This window comes from Diadema setosum, chromosome 13 (genome assembly GCF_964275005.1).
Source record: "Diadema setosum chromosome 13, eeDiaSeto1, whole genome shotgun sequence".
Classification (NCBI taxonomy): Eukaryota; Metazoa; Echinodermata; class Echinoidea; order Diadematoida; family Diadematidae; genus Diadema; species Diadema setosum.
This window is the reverse complement of record NC_092697.1, coordinates 18486825-18502237: the sequence shown is the minus strand read 5'-3', so window position 1 is coordinate 18502237 and position 15413 is coordinate 18486825. Positions and strand designations below refer to the sequence as shown.

At 39.8% G+C, this 15413-nt stretch overlaps 1 protein-coding gene across 1 annotated transcript in view; it reads left to right on the top strand.

The window, feature by feature from the left end:
• The window catches only part of LOC140236743 (guanine nucleotide exchange factor subunit RIC1-like), a 64167-nt gene that overhangs the window by 42761 nt on the left and 5993 nt on the right, over positions 1-15413 (top strand). Inside the window, exons 12-27 of the mRNA XM_072316670.1 lie at positions 445-583; positions 1139-1239; positions 2093-2293; positions 2637-2802; positions 3498-3605; positions 5687-5835; positions 6620-6748; positions 7211-7310; positions 7536-7663; positions 8904-8950; positions 10535-10659; positions 11530-11672; positions 12438-12524; positions 13630-13901; positions 14404-14574; positions 15073-15179. Of these exons, the coding sequence (XP_072172771.1) occupies positions 445-583; positions 1139-1239; positions 2093-2293; positions 2637-2802; positions 3498-3605; positions 5687-5835; positions 6620-6748; positions 7211-7310; positions 7536-7663; positions 8904-8950; positions 10535-10659; positions 11530-11672; positions 12438-12524; positions 13630-13901; positions 14404-14574; positions 15073-15179 (2173 nt within the window). The remainder of the gene's footprint in view (positions 1-444; positions 584-1138; positions 1240-2092; positions 2294-2636; positions 2803-3497; positions 3606-5686; positions 5836-6619; positions 6749-7210; positions 7311-7535; positions 7664-8903; positions 8951-10534; positions 10660-11529; positions 11673-12437; positions 12525-13629; positions 13902-14403; positions 14575-15072; positions 15180-15413) is intronic.

Genomic DNA, 15413 nt, shown 5'->3' with positions numbered 1-15413 from the left:
CAATATCATCATCCGTCCTGAAATGTAGGTAGAAGTGAAATCCTCTTATGTCAAAGATCTATTGCTGTGGGTGTTACTATAGTAACTTGTAAGGAGCGCGCACATTTTGTTCAGTTGACGTCATCACACGGCAGTCATCAATGATAACTTTCAGATAGAAGAGCTGCTATTGTTAGACTGCTGAGCGTAATTTACCTTTATAAAAGATCGTTACATTGCAAAAAGCCACTTAATGAATAAGGATGTATACAATGTATAGGGAGTTAAGTTAAAGTGTTTTCAAATCATTATACATCAGTGTAGGTAGTCGTACTAAGATTGTACATTCTGACTTGCCATAGAATTATAACTCAACTTACAGATTTGTACATGGGGATATATTTAAAATGGACATCTTAGGAAATTTCCTCATGGATTTGACCAGATATCCACATTCTTCCCCAGGCCAACTGTGAGCACCTGTTACTGCAGGGAGAGAGACACATCTACCTAAGCTGTGAAGGCACAGTGGTCAAGGCCCAGAGCCACTCGGACCTCACAGTGGACGAATCCATCCCAGGGGCTCCAGCGGTCAATGGTACCAGTGAGTGTACAGAGCATAGGAAACTTGTCCATAATGAGAGCAGCTTGGTATTTAATATATGTCACCAGAACAGATTGTCCATGGGCAGGAATCAAACTCGCTCTTAGCTGCTTAGCCAATGGCCACATACAATGGCCTAGAATAATGATTGACTTGTCGAGTACTTTAAACTGTTTGTGGCAAGTAGAAGTTTTTACTAGCACAGCAGGATGTTTTAAAGGAACGGCCTTGTAAAAGATATATCATGCATAAATAACATATTGATAAGTATAGCACACATGCACACTGTGTTTAGAAAGCCATATTGGCACCAGTATTGGTTTTTAATGTTAAATCTCATGTGGGTCTCACAAATCCATGCTGAGTTGGAAAAAAAGTGATATTATTGTACAGATTCAGGCATCAGTCATGCCAATACTAGTCAATTGAGTGTAACAGTATCTGTAGGAATTGGAGGTAGAGATTATTTGTGTAATAGTAAAAATGCTAATCTGTCAGTGAGGTACCACATATGTATTCACTGGTATATAAATCCTGGGTGTTTCTGTCCTGTAGGCAAGGAAAGTGCATGCAGTAGTAACATCCTGGCTGGCAACAAGCAGTGGCACTGTCTACAGATCCCTCAGAACTACCTAGACAGCAACTGGCCAATCAGGGTGAGATGTAGCACAATTTGTTGGCACCTCACACAATGCATGGACTCCTCACACTTCTCCTTGCTTCCGTCACTAGTGTTTTGGACTTTGTGCTTTGTAGCCAACTTTGCTTTATGTCTTGTATGTCTGACATCAGGTGCTAACTATGGTAGGACATGCCAATCTAACAGGCAGTCAGCTGGCCTAACAGACAGTCAGGTGACCTACAGAGTCACATGAGTACCAGTAGAAGGCACTTTATTCTTCACCTTTGATAGACTGTTGTAGTGTTCAGACTATGAAACATGAAATGACACCTGTTACCAGGGAGTCACTCTCTAGATTTTGTGATAGTTACTTTGACAGCTTGTTCTGTGATTAGAGTGTGAATGTTAATGTCTATAAAGCAGAAAATCAGGAAGAGTCATTCTTTAATAGTTCACTGTATACACAATATATTTCATGGACTTTTTATTTTCACAAATTACACTATTCAGGTGCTGTTCGCAAATTTAACAACAAACAAAAAATATTAACTCGGATCCCGACGCAAATGAGATGTACAAGTGTACATTTCTTTGTTCAGTACTGTCCACTACAATCACAAATTTAACCACCTGTGAAGTTGAGGGAAAGTCCTGATTCACGAAAACTTATACTTACTAGATATGTGGTGCATACAGCAGTCAAAAGTAGGCTTTGATCTTTTAATAGATTGCTTTCTGTGACGTACCAATGTGTGCTTCAATGGCTCCTCCTTATCCTTTATCCTTTCTTTATCACTTTTTTTTTTCTTTGAATAGAATTGTTGTATTTGATGGATATTTGAATCATAACTCTAAATCTCATCCCCTTATCTTTCCTGCCCTCACAGCATGCGACTGTGGATAGGATAGGACAATGTATAGCTGTTTCTGGCCGTTATGGCCTGGCCCACTGCACCCTGGGCAGCAAGAGGTGGAAGATCTTTGGCAACGTGACACAGGAGAAGGACATGTCAGTCAGTGGAGGGCTGTGCTGGTGGGGGGATTACATTGTAGCAGCCTGCTTTAACCACTATGAGAGCAGAGAAGAGGTGAGAGCCAACTTCCTTTTCTTACACTTTTCTTTTTCTCAGCAGACACTCTTAACATCTGACTGGAAAATCAAGTTGAGCAGCAAGCCAGATTGGGCAGATATTTAATGGCAACCCACAAGATGTGTTGGTTGTCGACTGGCATTTAACAGTCATGATTTTCTTAATACCTGTTGGTTTCCACACAACTTTTCTACCCTAATGCTGTGACTGAAGTTTTGTTAATACAGTTTTCTGTCTAAGTCTAAATTGGCAAAAGAATGTCTAGAGCTAGACTGCATAATGTCATGGTAGCACAAACCATTCACACACTGTCATCATTCTCTTTTTTGTTTTTCTGTAGTTACGAGTGTACCCCAGGGGCAGCAACCTTGACAATGCCTTCGCCTTCATCCTCAAGGTCCCGTTCCAAGTGTTGCTGCTGAATGTCTTCAAAGACCTGGTGATAGTCTTCTGTGCAGACTACCACATATCACTCTTCAGCCTAGAGACCAAGGAAGGACCTGCCAGTAAGATCTCATGAAGACCACCGTCTGTGGTCTAATGGACATGTGTCTCAAACATCACCAAAGCATTTTTTCTTTTCAGTTTTCCTAGCCTTTAGTTATATCTTATATCTATTTTAGTTAAAAGGAAAGGATAGCACAACAAATGATAGTTTGTTACAAGAAAGAAATCAAACAGCTCCGAACAAGTACATTAATCACATAATGTAAATATATGATTTCCATTATGACATAGTTTTTCAAAATTTCGGAAGATCAGCATTTGTCTGTCAAAGTATACTGTCATCTTTCACTCTCAGGATGAGAAATGGAAAGGCCCAAAAATTTGTTGGAGCCTAAGTTGAGTCAGTGTGTTTGCACACTAGTCTTTTTTTCCTGTGATTGAGTCCTCATTTGGACATAATATGTTCCATGTGTCGTATGTACATTATCCTAATTTTCAACCCTTTCAACACTACCAATTCCAAATCCTAAGGATGTCACAGGGCATGTAAATTAGTCTGTCCTGAGAGGGATATACTAGTTCCTGTTCTAAGTCCTCCATACACCAGGTACAAATTAGGCTTCTTGCTTTGCATGGGAAGCATATACAGTGTATGTACTATGCCTTTGCTGAGAGATGAAAGATGTAGATTGCTAGTTGATTCAGGACACAGTGAATAAAGTGACAGAGTGATGTGTGCTTCTTTCTCTTTCAGCCCCAAGTGCAACTCTGACCAGGATACAGGACCTGTCTCTGGCTAACTTCGTACCCCATCCATCATCTCTTGTGTCCCTAACACTCACATCACTCAGGACTGAATCAGGTGAGTTTGTAATTTTACTTCACCTTTTTACAACCAGCTTTCACATGATTCCCCCTTTCTCTCTTGTGCTCTCTACTTCTTCACACCCATCTTGTCTTTGGCATTTGTATGCATGCAAACGTGCTATTAGAAACAGGAGTTGTAAAATGTACAAACTAGATGAGCTCTCTTGCTTTGGTGTGTGGTCTCTTTCAGTTGGTTCCTTTACAGTTTCTTCAAATAGTGTTTTTTTATGCCTCCGCCACGAAGTGGTGCCGGAGGCATTATGTTTTCGGGTTGTCCGTCCGTCCGTCCGTCCGTACGTACGTCCGTACGTACGTCCGTCCGCTTTCGTTTACGCGATAACTTGTGTAATATTTACTGGAATTTTACCAAACTTAGTCCAAGTATGAAGTATGATGGGGCAATTATTTGATTAGATTTTCGGTGAAATCGGCTGAAGGTCAAAGGTCAAAGGTCAAGGTCAAATCATGAAATTGTATCCGTTTACGCGATAACTCAAGACTGGATGGAGCAAATTTTACCAAACTTTGTTGGAGGATGATGTATGATGGGACAAATACTTGATTAGTTTTTCAGTGAAATCGGACAGAGGTCAAAGGTCAAAGATCAAGGTCAAATCCTAAAATTTATCTGTTTACGTGATAACTCAAAACTGGATGAAGCAGCTTTCACCAAACTTGGTCCAAGGATGATGTATGATGGGACAATTAGTTGAGTAGATTTTAGTGACATTGGCAAGAGGTCAAAGGTCAAAAGGTCAAGGTCAAATGCTACAAATGTTGCAATTTCCCCCATATCTATGCAATGCCTGAAGGTATTTTCTTGAAACTTGGTGTGGACATGTACTACTGCGTAAAGATTCTCCAGAGAGAGTTTCATGTCATAAGGTCAAAGGTCAAAAGGTCAAAAGTTAGGTGAAAATGTTACAATATTACTTTTCTCTCAAATGCTTCAATGTATCTTCGTGGAACTTGGTACATATGCATGTACTGTCTGGCAGGGATTATCTAGGGAATTTAGGGGTCATGGGTCAATAGTCAGGGGTCAAAGGTCAAGGTCAACACCTCAAAATTTTACTATTTCCCTCATATACTAGTATATGCAATGCTTGCATTATTAGTTTCAAAACTTAATACATGCATTACCTAATGGAGATTCTCCGCGAAATTTCCAGCCAGAAGGTCAAAGGTTAAGGGTCAAAGGCCAGGTTTCAATGCCCCCCCCCCCCCAAAAAAAAAAAAAAAAAATCTATTTTGTACCGTCATCACACTCTTTCTTCGTACCTTGGAAATTACTCATTGCATAAACTTTCCCAAAATTCCCCAAATATGTGTACCTGCACTCTTAGAAAATTATAGCAAACCCAGTTCAAGACATTTCTGACAAACCTGTCATTTTAATATTTTGCCAGTTATGTGAAACTGTCATGGATCACACATTGTGAAGACATTGTACTATACGCCTATTGGGAGAATCATGCATTATGGCGGAGGCATCAGTCGCCATAGCGACATTTCTAGTTTTTGTTTTGTTCTTTTTTTTTTCTTTTCAGAAGTTTTGCCACATTAACTTTTGTCATTTCAGCTATCATAATATCTGTTCTGTATCACAAAATATGATATCGTTGCTGGGGTGACAAGACCTTGTATCTGCAATTTTGATGAAAATGACTTTCTTGGATAAATGGTCAAATAATGGGTCAAGTGATGTCCTGTCCAGATCCTAACTGTCTTACTCCAAAAATGAAGCCACCACAGCATGTCAAAGGAAAGGCTATCCTATTCGCCACAGTGCTTTGGCCGCCATGTTTTTTTTTTTTTTTGGCTCTCCTGAACATTTGACATTTTGTAGATACGAGGTTTTGTCGCCCCAGCCACGATATGATTCACCAAATTGTTTACTTGTATCAATGGATGTGGCTGTTTAATTGTTAAGTATAATGTTATTTGCTTGTTGTTAATGCATCAATTGTAGCTATTTTCTTAGTATTGACAAATAGAGATCATATTAATACCTTTTGTGTTAAACTTGTTAATGCAAGAAGTGCGATCTGAGCTTTTGATCTATATATCTTCCAGTGTCCACCAAGTTGACCAACCAGAGTTATGAGGCAGAAAGCCTTATCATCAACGTGGCTGGTCGTGTCTTGATGCTACAGAGAGACCGCTCCAGAGTCCCAGTGGCCAAGAATGACTACCATGACAGGAGGAAAAACAAAGAGGCTGAAGTAAGTTGGTTTACTTAGGGAAACTCCTGAAATCAAGACTGCATTGAATGTCCTTTGCCAATTTGGGGGTACTGCCAATGTGCAAAGCACATTTGTAGAGCCCCATCACAGATGCACTGTGGGAGAGGCTCGATAGCATAGTCGTCTGGCTTTTGTCTTCGTTCAAACACGATTCAGTGCAATCAAAATGTACATTTTATCTATTGCTATTCTTTTCCTTGGTTTGAATTTGGCGTATAAGCAGTATACAGGTTTTCAATTTGACTGATTTGAGACAATTAAAGTCATGGTTGTCACTGCAATGCTGCAATGTGCTGGTCACACGATGATAAGCACAGACATCTTCAAAAATACCCCTGGATGAAAGATGTGACCGGCTTGGTTGGTTTGCAAGGTCTACCACTTCTTCTCGGACTCATCCTGGTCACATATGCGAACGCTGATCACATGCTGGTCTGGTGAGCAAGATGCAGCCCAGACCTAACCCAACTTTGCTACCAAGCCATCCCACAATGCATCTGAAACAAGGCTGGCCAAGAGGCTTTTGCGTATTGGCGATACCCTGAATTACATTGCTGTATTATTGTTGAGGATGAGTTAATTTTGCTATAACACATATTACCCATTGACACCTGCCCAAGTACACTTAGTGAATATTCTTCAGTGGGTGAAGTGTTCTAATGTGCTCAAGTTATCATATTCGTGCTGGAGACACCAAAATCAAGGTGAAATGTTTGCAGGAATTGATTTGATTAGATTTTGTATCATACTTGTCCTGTCACAGATTCCATTCCTTGCTCCGATAGTCCTGGCTTCATCAGTAGAGAACATGTGGACCACCACGAGGTCTAGTTCTATCAAGCCACACCTCATGGAGTCCCTCTGGCTTGGCTGTGGGGCTGCAGGCATGAAGGTAGGGGTCTCCTCCTGCTCCTGGTGTCATTTTCTTCCATTTTCCATTTTTATGACAAAATCTTCGTTGTCAGGTGAAGATAAGCAATATGGGCTGATTGTGTGAGGCACCATTGCTTCTCAAAGTTGTTCTTGTGCTCATTTCATGTTAATGATGTCATGATAATAATGTGTGGAATTATGTGTGACTGTCTGTTAATGCTCCTATGTGTGGATGCAGTATTGATTGTCTGAATAACCAGTCAATATTGTGAATGATGCTTTAATTGATATTGAATCAGCGGTACATGTAATTTTTTAAATGAACTGCATGAACCTATTTATGTCATCTAAATTTCTCACAAGGGTTCCTTTAACAGCTACACTAGGAAGATATTTTTGTGCAAGATATCAAAGTCCATTGCTTTTACTGCAACAGAGTCTTAATTCCCTTGTTTTTCCACATTTTTTTTTTTCATCTCAGGTGTGGCTGCCCCTCTTTCCTAACCAGTCTGAGAAACAACATCACAGCTTCCTGTCCAAACGCATCATGCTACCATTCCAACTCAGGATATACCCTCTTGGTGAGACTCTTTTATCGCTTGTATTTAACTTGCATCAGACAATTTCTTTAGCAGCCAGGTGGAGTCTCTTATCCAGTGTAATCATAAGAGATGGACAGATTTCTTGCATCTTTACATTGTGAAATTTGGAGCCCATAACTTTTAAGTTTTTGCTGTTCTTTCTTGCTTGGGTTGACACACATATTATGTACTTTTCAGTGATTCTATTTTTTTTCCCCCTTCCAGCTGTGCTCTTTGAGGATGCAGTGGTGCTTGGTGCATCCTGCGACCTGCTGAACTTTGAACCCTTGACCCCAAGTGTAGAGAGGAGAAGTCGATGCTCCAGCTTGCCATTCACAACGTTAGAGAGAACAGTGAGTGGATAGATGGTCATACTTCTCTCTTAACTCTATCATGATTGTTCCACTGGTATATCTTCTGAATACTTCTGAATATGCATATCCTTCAACTGTCCATTATCTTTGTGTACTGCATGTATTTACATTGTTACTTCTGACTACAGTAAATCTATATGTGCAAGATAGAGTCAAATTTAAATGAATGAGTTATAGTCCTTTTGATATGTACAATATGTCTTGTTAACTGTGGATGTCTCATTCTTCCATTGTCATAGTTATATTAGAGGCATGTTTTGCTTGATCCAATATATAACTTGTTAACAAGAGTATCTAATATTTGTTCCCATGTTCTTAGATATGTTACATTTTCTCTTTGGATTACCTGCTGCTATAGATGGAGTTTGACATGTGATTCTTGTTACTGTAGACAAATAGTTTAGGTTTTCCATGGGATACGTTCATGATATTAGAAATGCTTATGATGCAGCCAGCAGCTCATAAACACCTTACTTGAGCAGGTCAACAGAACAAACCTGGCATGGAAGCTGATGTGGTGTACCTACAGCCCTTCCAGTCAAATAAGTCAAATAGAAAACAAAACAAAACTAGAAAAGCACTCTGAGAGAGCAGACCTCCGGCTCATTTCCACCACTGATCTTGTTCTTCCATAGAGATATCAGTGATTTCCACCCATATGTACTTATAGCATTGTGTGCTGAAAGTCGCCCGATTTCCCAGTATAGAAGCCTTTGTTACGTCATAAACCTTCAGCTGCATGGCGTGCCTCACCCTAGCAGAAACTAGAGCACGCACTTTAGTGCGCGCATGCAAACCTCAAATACGCGCAGCCTGAACTCCCAAGTTCATTGACCCTACCTGCCAAAATATAAAAAATCCTTCATAAATTCCCCCAAAGTTCTCTTATCACTACCAAAATTTAATCATCCGTTACTTGTATCATTTTATACCTTTCCTGCAAGTTTCATCCAAATCCGTTAACTACTTTTTGAGTTATTTTGCACACGGATAAACTAACTAACTAACTAACTAACAAACAAACAAACCAACGATAACGAAAACATAACCTCCTCCCTTGGCAGAGGTAACAAAACAAAACAAAACACACAATTAATCGAATGTTAGAGCGAGTCAGGAATTCTGACTTCTTGTTTCATAGCTTTGGTACTATATCCTTCACAGCAGTTGTGTGTAGCTATCTAATGCTTAGCCCATTGTGCTCTTGCATTCCTTACAGACACAAATTTATCTACATCATATACTGAGGCAGCTTCTGAGGAGAAAGTAAGTATGGATCTTATTTCCTTCAAACAGCTTTGTAAATACTATTCTATATATTGTGACACATATGATAAACATTTAACTGGAAAAAAATTTGTTGGGCAAGGCTTTCATTGACACAATGTAGAGAGATTCAGTTGAAGTATAAGAACACTGCATACAAGTTCCCTCTTGTATTCTTGTATTCTTACATACATTGCAAAATATAAAATATATGCATTCTCTTTTTACTTTGGTCCGGAAAGAACCCCCTTGTTTAATTTATTGAAGGCCGTATTTCAACACAGTCAGCAAAACAGATACAAGCATTATACCTATCTCAGTTCGTGTTAAGATCCTTTGCTTTCGAGGAGTACATACTGGCTGGCTGTACAATGTTAGCCAGCTGACTCTTCCTGATATACTTACCTCATTTCCATTTTAAGGCTGAGAATGTGTAATGGAAGATTTTAGTAATCAAAAATATGAGATTTTGTTCAGTCTTTCTCCAGCCATGGACATTGATGATTTGATGGTTGGTAGGTATGTAACACCGAAATTACTACAAAAATGTTTTCGGTTAAAGGGCTTCCCTTTCTCCCCTTTTGGGTGGTAATCATCTACAGGCTAGCTCAGTGGGCTTCTATTGGGCACAATTGAAACTGCTCTTCATGCTCCAAATTAGGTTTTAGATTTGTAGTGCCATGACTGCATGCAATGAGCTGAAAGTGGATGCCAGGTTTTGATTAGATTGCTTCAATCTTTCCCTCTTCCCAGCTATATCAAGAAAAATTTCCCCACTGGTTCTTGTCCTGATATTTACTAAATTTACTCTGAAGAATGGTACGTAGAATAAAAATTTTGTAGCAATTAGTGGATAATATGCCATGCCTGTCTTGCAATTATTTCATGGGCTTCAGAAAGTGGTGCTTTTGATATGTGGCTGAGGCTTACAGAATTGAAACTTTATAAAGTATACAGTTTGAAATTCAAACAGCAATTTATGGTAAAGATGTCAAGAAATGTATGATGATTCTTGATGAGAATTGTGAAATATGTCTTCACGAACATTGTATAAGCTAATTATTGCTTGTGCATTGTAACTAAATTGAGTGTGTTAGTCTTGTTGGTGGCTTGTTATTTTTGATTTGATAGAATGCTTGATTTAAGATAGTGCATATGTGGGAGCTCATGAAACTTTCCAAGGTGCCTTTCAGGGGGGACAAGTAAGTGATGGCTTCTCAGAGTTCAAGTAGGCACCAAGGTGAGTTTATCAAACTCATGTAGGCCCTTAAGGACAAGAAAGAAAAAACCTGACTTGCTGAAACTCACTGAGGTGCCTTGTCTGAGACACCTTGGTGCCTTGGTAGTCACCTTGTCCAAATGAAAGCCCCTAGGAGAGATTTGAGGAGTCTCCTTTACGCAATCTTGACCTCAAGAAGGATCCGAGTTGAGCTTCAACAAGTTGCCTTCTTGGGGCACATTAAGGTTCTGTATATAGTATATATGCCAGCTGGTAGAGTTTGTTCAGAATGCACCGAAAAGAGGACATGTTGAGCCAGTCCCCACCTGACTCTCTTCTCTCTCGTACTCTTTTCCCCCCTACAGCCTAGGCATGCATGCCCTTCAGATCGCCAGGAGCTGTATGTCCCTACCCTACTTCTCTCACGTCCTAGAACTCATGCTGCATGAAGTACTGGAGGAGGAAGCCACAGCCTCAGAACCCATACCAGGTACATTATAATCACTCCAGTCATGATGTGTCTTATCCTCCTCCTGTGACCCAACTTTCTCAGATGCACCCAGAAGCCCTCAGTGTATTTTAGTTGTGATCTTTTAAATCATTTAAAACTGGTCTTAAAGACACAAGGAATCAGGTATATGATACATGGTATCAAACTGTAGTGTGGTTCCAGCAGAACTGGTTTTGAGACAAGTAGATGCCTTTGATATTAATTATTCACATACACTCAAATATGCTCATTGCAGTGAACTTTAAAATTGCCAATCATTTGCCTCACTCAGCACGTCAGTTACTCCATTTAGATTGATGATGCACTCTACATTGATGGCTGTTTACTAAAATTACAATCAGCATGTCTTATAACCCTTACATCATGAAATACACATATACTCAGTAGCCATTGCAAATAGGCTCTGATGATGTCATGTATAATATGAGATGATCATATGAGTTGAGCTCTCTTTGTTGTACTAAACAGAAAAGCCACACATATGATTAAACTAAGTAGACTATAGTTCAATATGTCATGTGAGTAATCACCCTAATGACACACCTCCTGGAAATAGAACAAATTTAGATTGATGTGATAGTTATTGTTTGGATTATCCCCTGATGTGTATTCTCCATAAATGATGGCTGTTTGTCAAGAGCAACCTTGATATGGGGTCATTAGTGGCTCACACATGGGTATGAAGTCAACTGCATTGTCTGTCCCCACACCCCTAATGCTGTATTTCAGGAGCGGTAGCCTTTGGGCGAGATGGGTGAATTTCTGTGATATTGATACTATTGCCAACTTTGTCATAACACTACAATGTACATGATTTTAAAGCCAGTATTTTTGTTTGTGTGTTTGTAGATGCCTTATTACCACGAGTAGTAGCCTTCATCCAGGAGTTTCCTCAGTATTTGGAGACAGTGGTCCACTGTGCCAGGAAGACAGAGATTGCACTATGGCCGTACCTCTTTGCCTCTGTCGGAAACCCTCAGGATCTCTTTGAGGTTAGTCTAGAGATCACTGGTGTGTAGTGAATGTGTGTGATTGAAATGTTTTATGCTACAGTGCGGCTTTAAGTCTGATTATACTGTAGCCAGATGTCTAGCTACAGTGTGGTCTGATGTCTTGTTACAGTGTGGCCTGATGTCTGGCTGCGAGTATGCTCTCATGTCTGGCTACAATGTTGCCTGGTTACAGTGTTGCCTGATGTGTAGTTCAAATGTGGCCTGATGTTACGCTACAGTGTGGCTTGATGTCTAGCTACAGTGCAGCCTGGTGTCTACATAGCTATAGTATGGCACATGTATGATGTCCAGTTCATCAATAGGTGTGTAGTCAGGATATTGAAGGAGTGATGAATGTGATACTTTGGTGACAACTACATTGAATATTACAAAAATAATTCTACTTTTTAGGATAGAAAACTAGACCAACTAGAATAACCAGAGTGAATTTGATGTAATCATTATTGATATCAGTATAATTCAAAGTGCTTTTAAGATTGCAATGAAAATTCAAAGTGAAAGTATTTGTCCAGCTTATTGTTCAGTGAATCACTGCATATGTCGGTTCTTTATAGCCTTTCCTATCTTTACCTGCAAGGTATTTCTGAGAGGCAGACAGACTTTTGATATGTAAAGTGGATGGCACTTCCATAGGCACTACTGTAGCTTCCAAGTATAGTTTGTGTTACTCCAAAGCAATGCTGCAAGTGTGAGTTCTTTGAAGGTAATACATGCATCTATGCTCTTACCCACAACATTTACCAGGAGTGTCTGAGAACAGGCAGCCTACAGACAGCAGCCTCCTACCTCATCATTCTACAGAACCTGGAAACGGTCAAGGCCAGCAAACATGTAAGTTCTTCTGTTACCTTGTATATCCCCATGCACATAGCTGCATCTGCCAACCTGTCCCACGCACCTACTCACAAATGACTGGCTGTAGTGTAAGTCTTTGAGCAGTAATATCACAGTCCACACAAATGTCATTGTCATTCAACAAGGGTTGGGAGGATATCATTTCTTTTTTTTTTTTTTTAATGGCAGCTGCCTCAATACATTAGTGCTGATCAGTGAATGAAATGCTGTGCTGATTAAAGGGAGTAGTTGTATCAAACTTTATTATTTATAGATACCACAAATACCAACACAACAGCTCTGGGTTATATTTTAAGTTCGTTCTGATTCACGGCCCAGCTGTGAAAAAATTTTGCCCACATGTTATATCATGACCACATTTCTAAATTTGTTACATCCTTACAACACAGACTACATGTAGATATGCTACAGTATTGTGGGAACATTCTGGTTTATTAAGGAGAGTTCTGGACTGTTGGTGAAGAGTTGTAGGATCCAGTTCCTGCTCCATGTGTATATCTGTTTGGAATGGAAGATTTGTGAACTGTTTCTGCAAGAGGAGATTTGTGTGAAACAATCCCCCACCTTCCCCCTTCATGTCATCAAATCTGTGATTTGAATAGTCAAGTTTGTTTGTTTTTTATATAAGATGGTAAAACTTGATGTAAGATGGTAAATACATAACTTGATGTAAGATGGTGAATACATAATGTGATGTAAGATGGGGAATACCGGTACATAATGTGATGTAAGATGGTGAATACATAGCTTCATGTAAGATGGTGAATACATAACTTACTGTATGCGCCATATATTTAGTGAGTCCAATCTTTAATTCACGAATCGGGTCTTCCAACAATTTTGCAAGTGGTAAAATTCACAATTGTTGAGTACCCTTCTGCACAGAGAAATGTATGCATGCACATCACATTCATGTCAGGCGTAGAGTTAATATTTTTATGTGCTTATAAATGTGCAAATATTACTTGACTCACAGAATTTAGGAAAATGAGAATATCACAGAATATTGGCGTATGCACTACAGTAATGTAAGATGGTGAATAAGTGTATAATTTGATGCTGTTTGTCTGTATTCCTACAGCATGCCACTCAGCTGCTTGATGCAGCCCTAGAACACTGTGAGTGGTCTCTGTGTAGGGACCTACTTCGCTTCCTGCGGGCCATTGGTTCTGGGGATGGGGACTCGGCCCGCACCCCTCCTCCGCTGGCCAACCACCACATGTTCCCCCTTGGGGTGGGGATGGCGGCTGTGTCGGGGAATGTCCCCAAGACTCGAGGCAGACATCCAAGTCACAGCTCCAAGGCTGGCCTGGGGTCAGAGAAACAGGCTGAATCAAGCTCAGGGGACAAAAGGTATTGAGACTCTCCTCACTGGTCATATACTTCACTGTTATATGGTATCAAATAGACACATATTCCTAAATTCCTCAATGATGTCAAATGTAGGGGTTGTGTATCTGCTTTATAATTACCTGCTTAATTTGTTTCATTCAGTGTTTTAGTGATTAGTAGTGTAACAGTCATAGAGGTAGAAGTGTAGGATACTTATGTACATAATTGTGTGTGCATGCAAAATATTTAAAGGCAGTCAGTGGAAGACATCCAACCTACTATGTGTAATACTGGTAATCTTCCTTCTGCCTAGTTGGTTTTCCATCCTCAAAGGAGGATTTTGCACTTCCAGTCTCTCTCTCTTTTTTCAGTATTATTCTCATCATATCTATTATTAGAGTCATCATTTCTCTTAAACTTTGCTATTGACCGCGGTGTGTTGCATTATGAGGACATTGGTACATCCGTCGTTATTGCTTGCATTGCTATATATGTTGCCCTTTGATTGTGTGTGTGATATTAGGAGTTTGTCAAGACAGAACAGCCTGCCAGACTCCACAGCAGAGGAGTTCTACATAGATCTCATCCTGTCTAGACATGCCAAGAAGCTGCTGACGGCCTACAGGTTGAGGGAGCTGGGCATGTTTGCTGGCTACCTAGACTTCAAACTCACATCATGGTTGGTGAGGGAAAGGTAAGCAGTCTTCATAGGGAGGCAGGGGAGGGAGGGGAGGGGAGGAAGCTTTATCAGCATTATGATTTACCTGTGTCAAAACCATGGCAACCACAATCTTGCTATAGCTTTTGATATTTCGGCTTGTGATGAAATGTCGCTTCATTGAGATGATTTTCGCCAGATTGTGTTTTGTACATTTTGAAGAAAATTGAGGCAATAGATTAAACTTGAATGCAAAGTGGAAATGAGTCATCCAGGTTTATTGGAGAAAGTCATTCCTCATGTCATGAATGGAGTTAAAAGCAGAAAATGTTTCTGCATAGACTTTTGAAGTGTTTCATGTGTGAATACAAAGTTTAAGACATTTCAGTTCCTCCATAGTTTGCAGACATTGGAAACTCGCTAAATATGGGTGGCTAGTTTGTGACACAGCAACAAGTAACAATGTTGATAGCCCCTGATGCTTCTAGTCCAATGATGTCATGAATGTCATTGATCTCTTGAAAACAAAAACAGGACAAGAGTGGCGAGAGTGGACAGCTTTGTGGACGCCTTGCAGAGATTACACTCAGACTTCAACTGGCCTCTACCCCTAGTGGGAAGTCCCTCAGGGAGTAAACATGGTAGGTTGATATTTCCCTTTAAACCCTAATTGATATCATTATCTACGTAAGTCTTCAATACACAGCAGTCATATGCCTGATTCCTTTCTTTCCAGTTCAGTTGTCACAGTGAATGAGAAGTTTAAAATTAAAGATGAAATGAATCAAAGTCAGGCTTCTTGTATTGAAAAAAAAAATTGTATTATTTTTGCAAACTTTCATATTGATATCATTTACTTGTGACAAATAACAAAT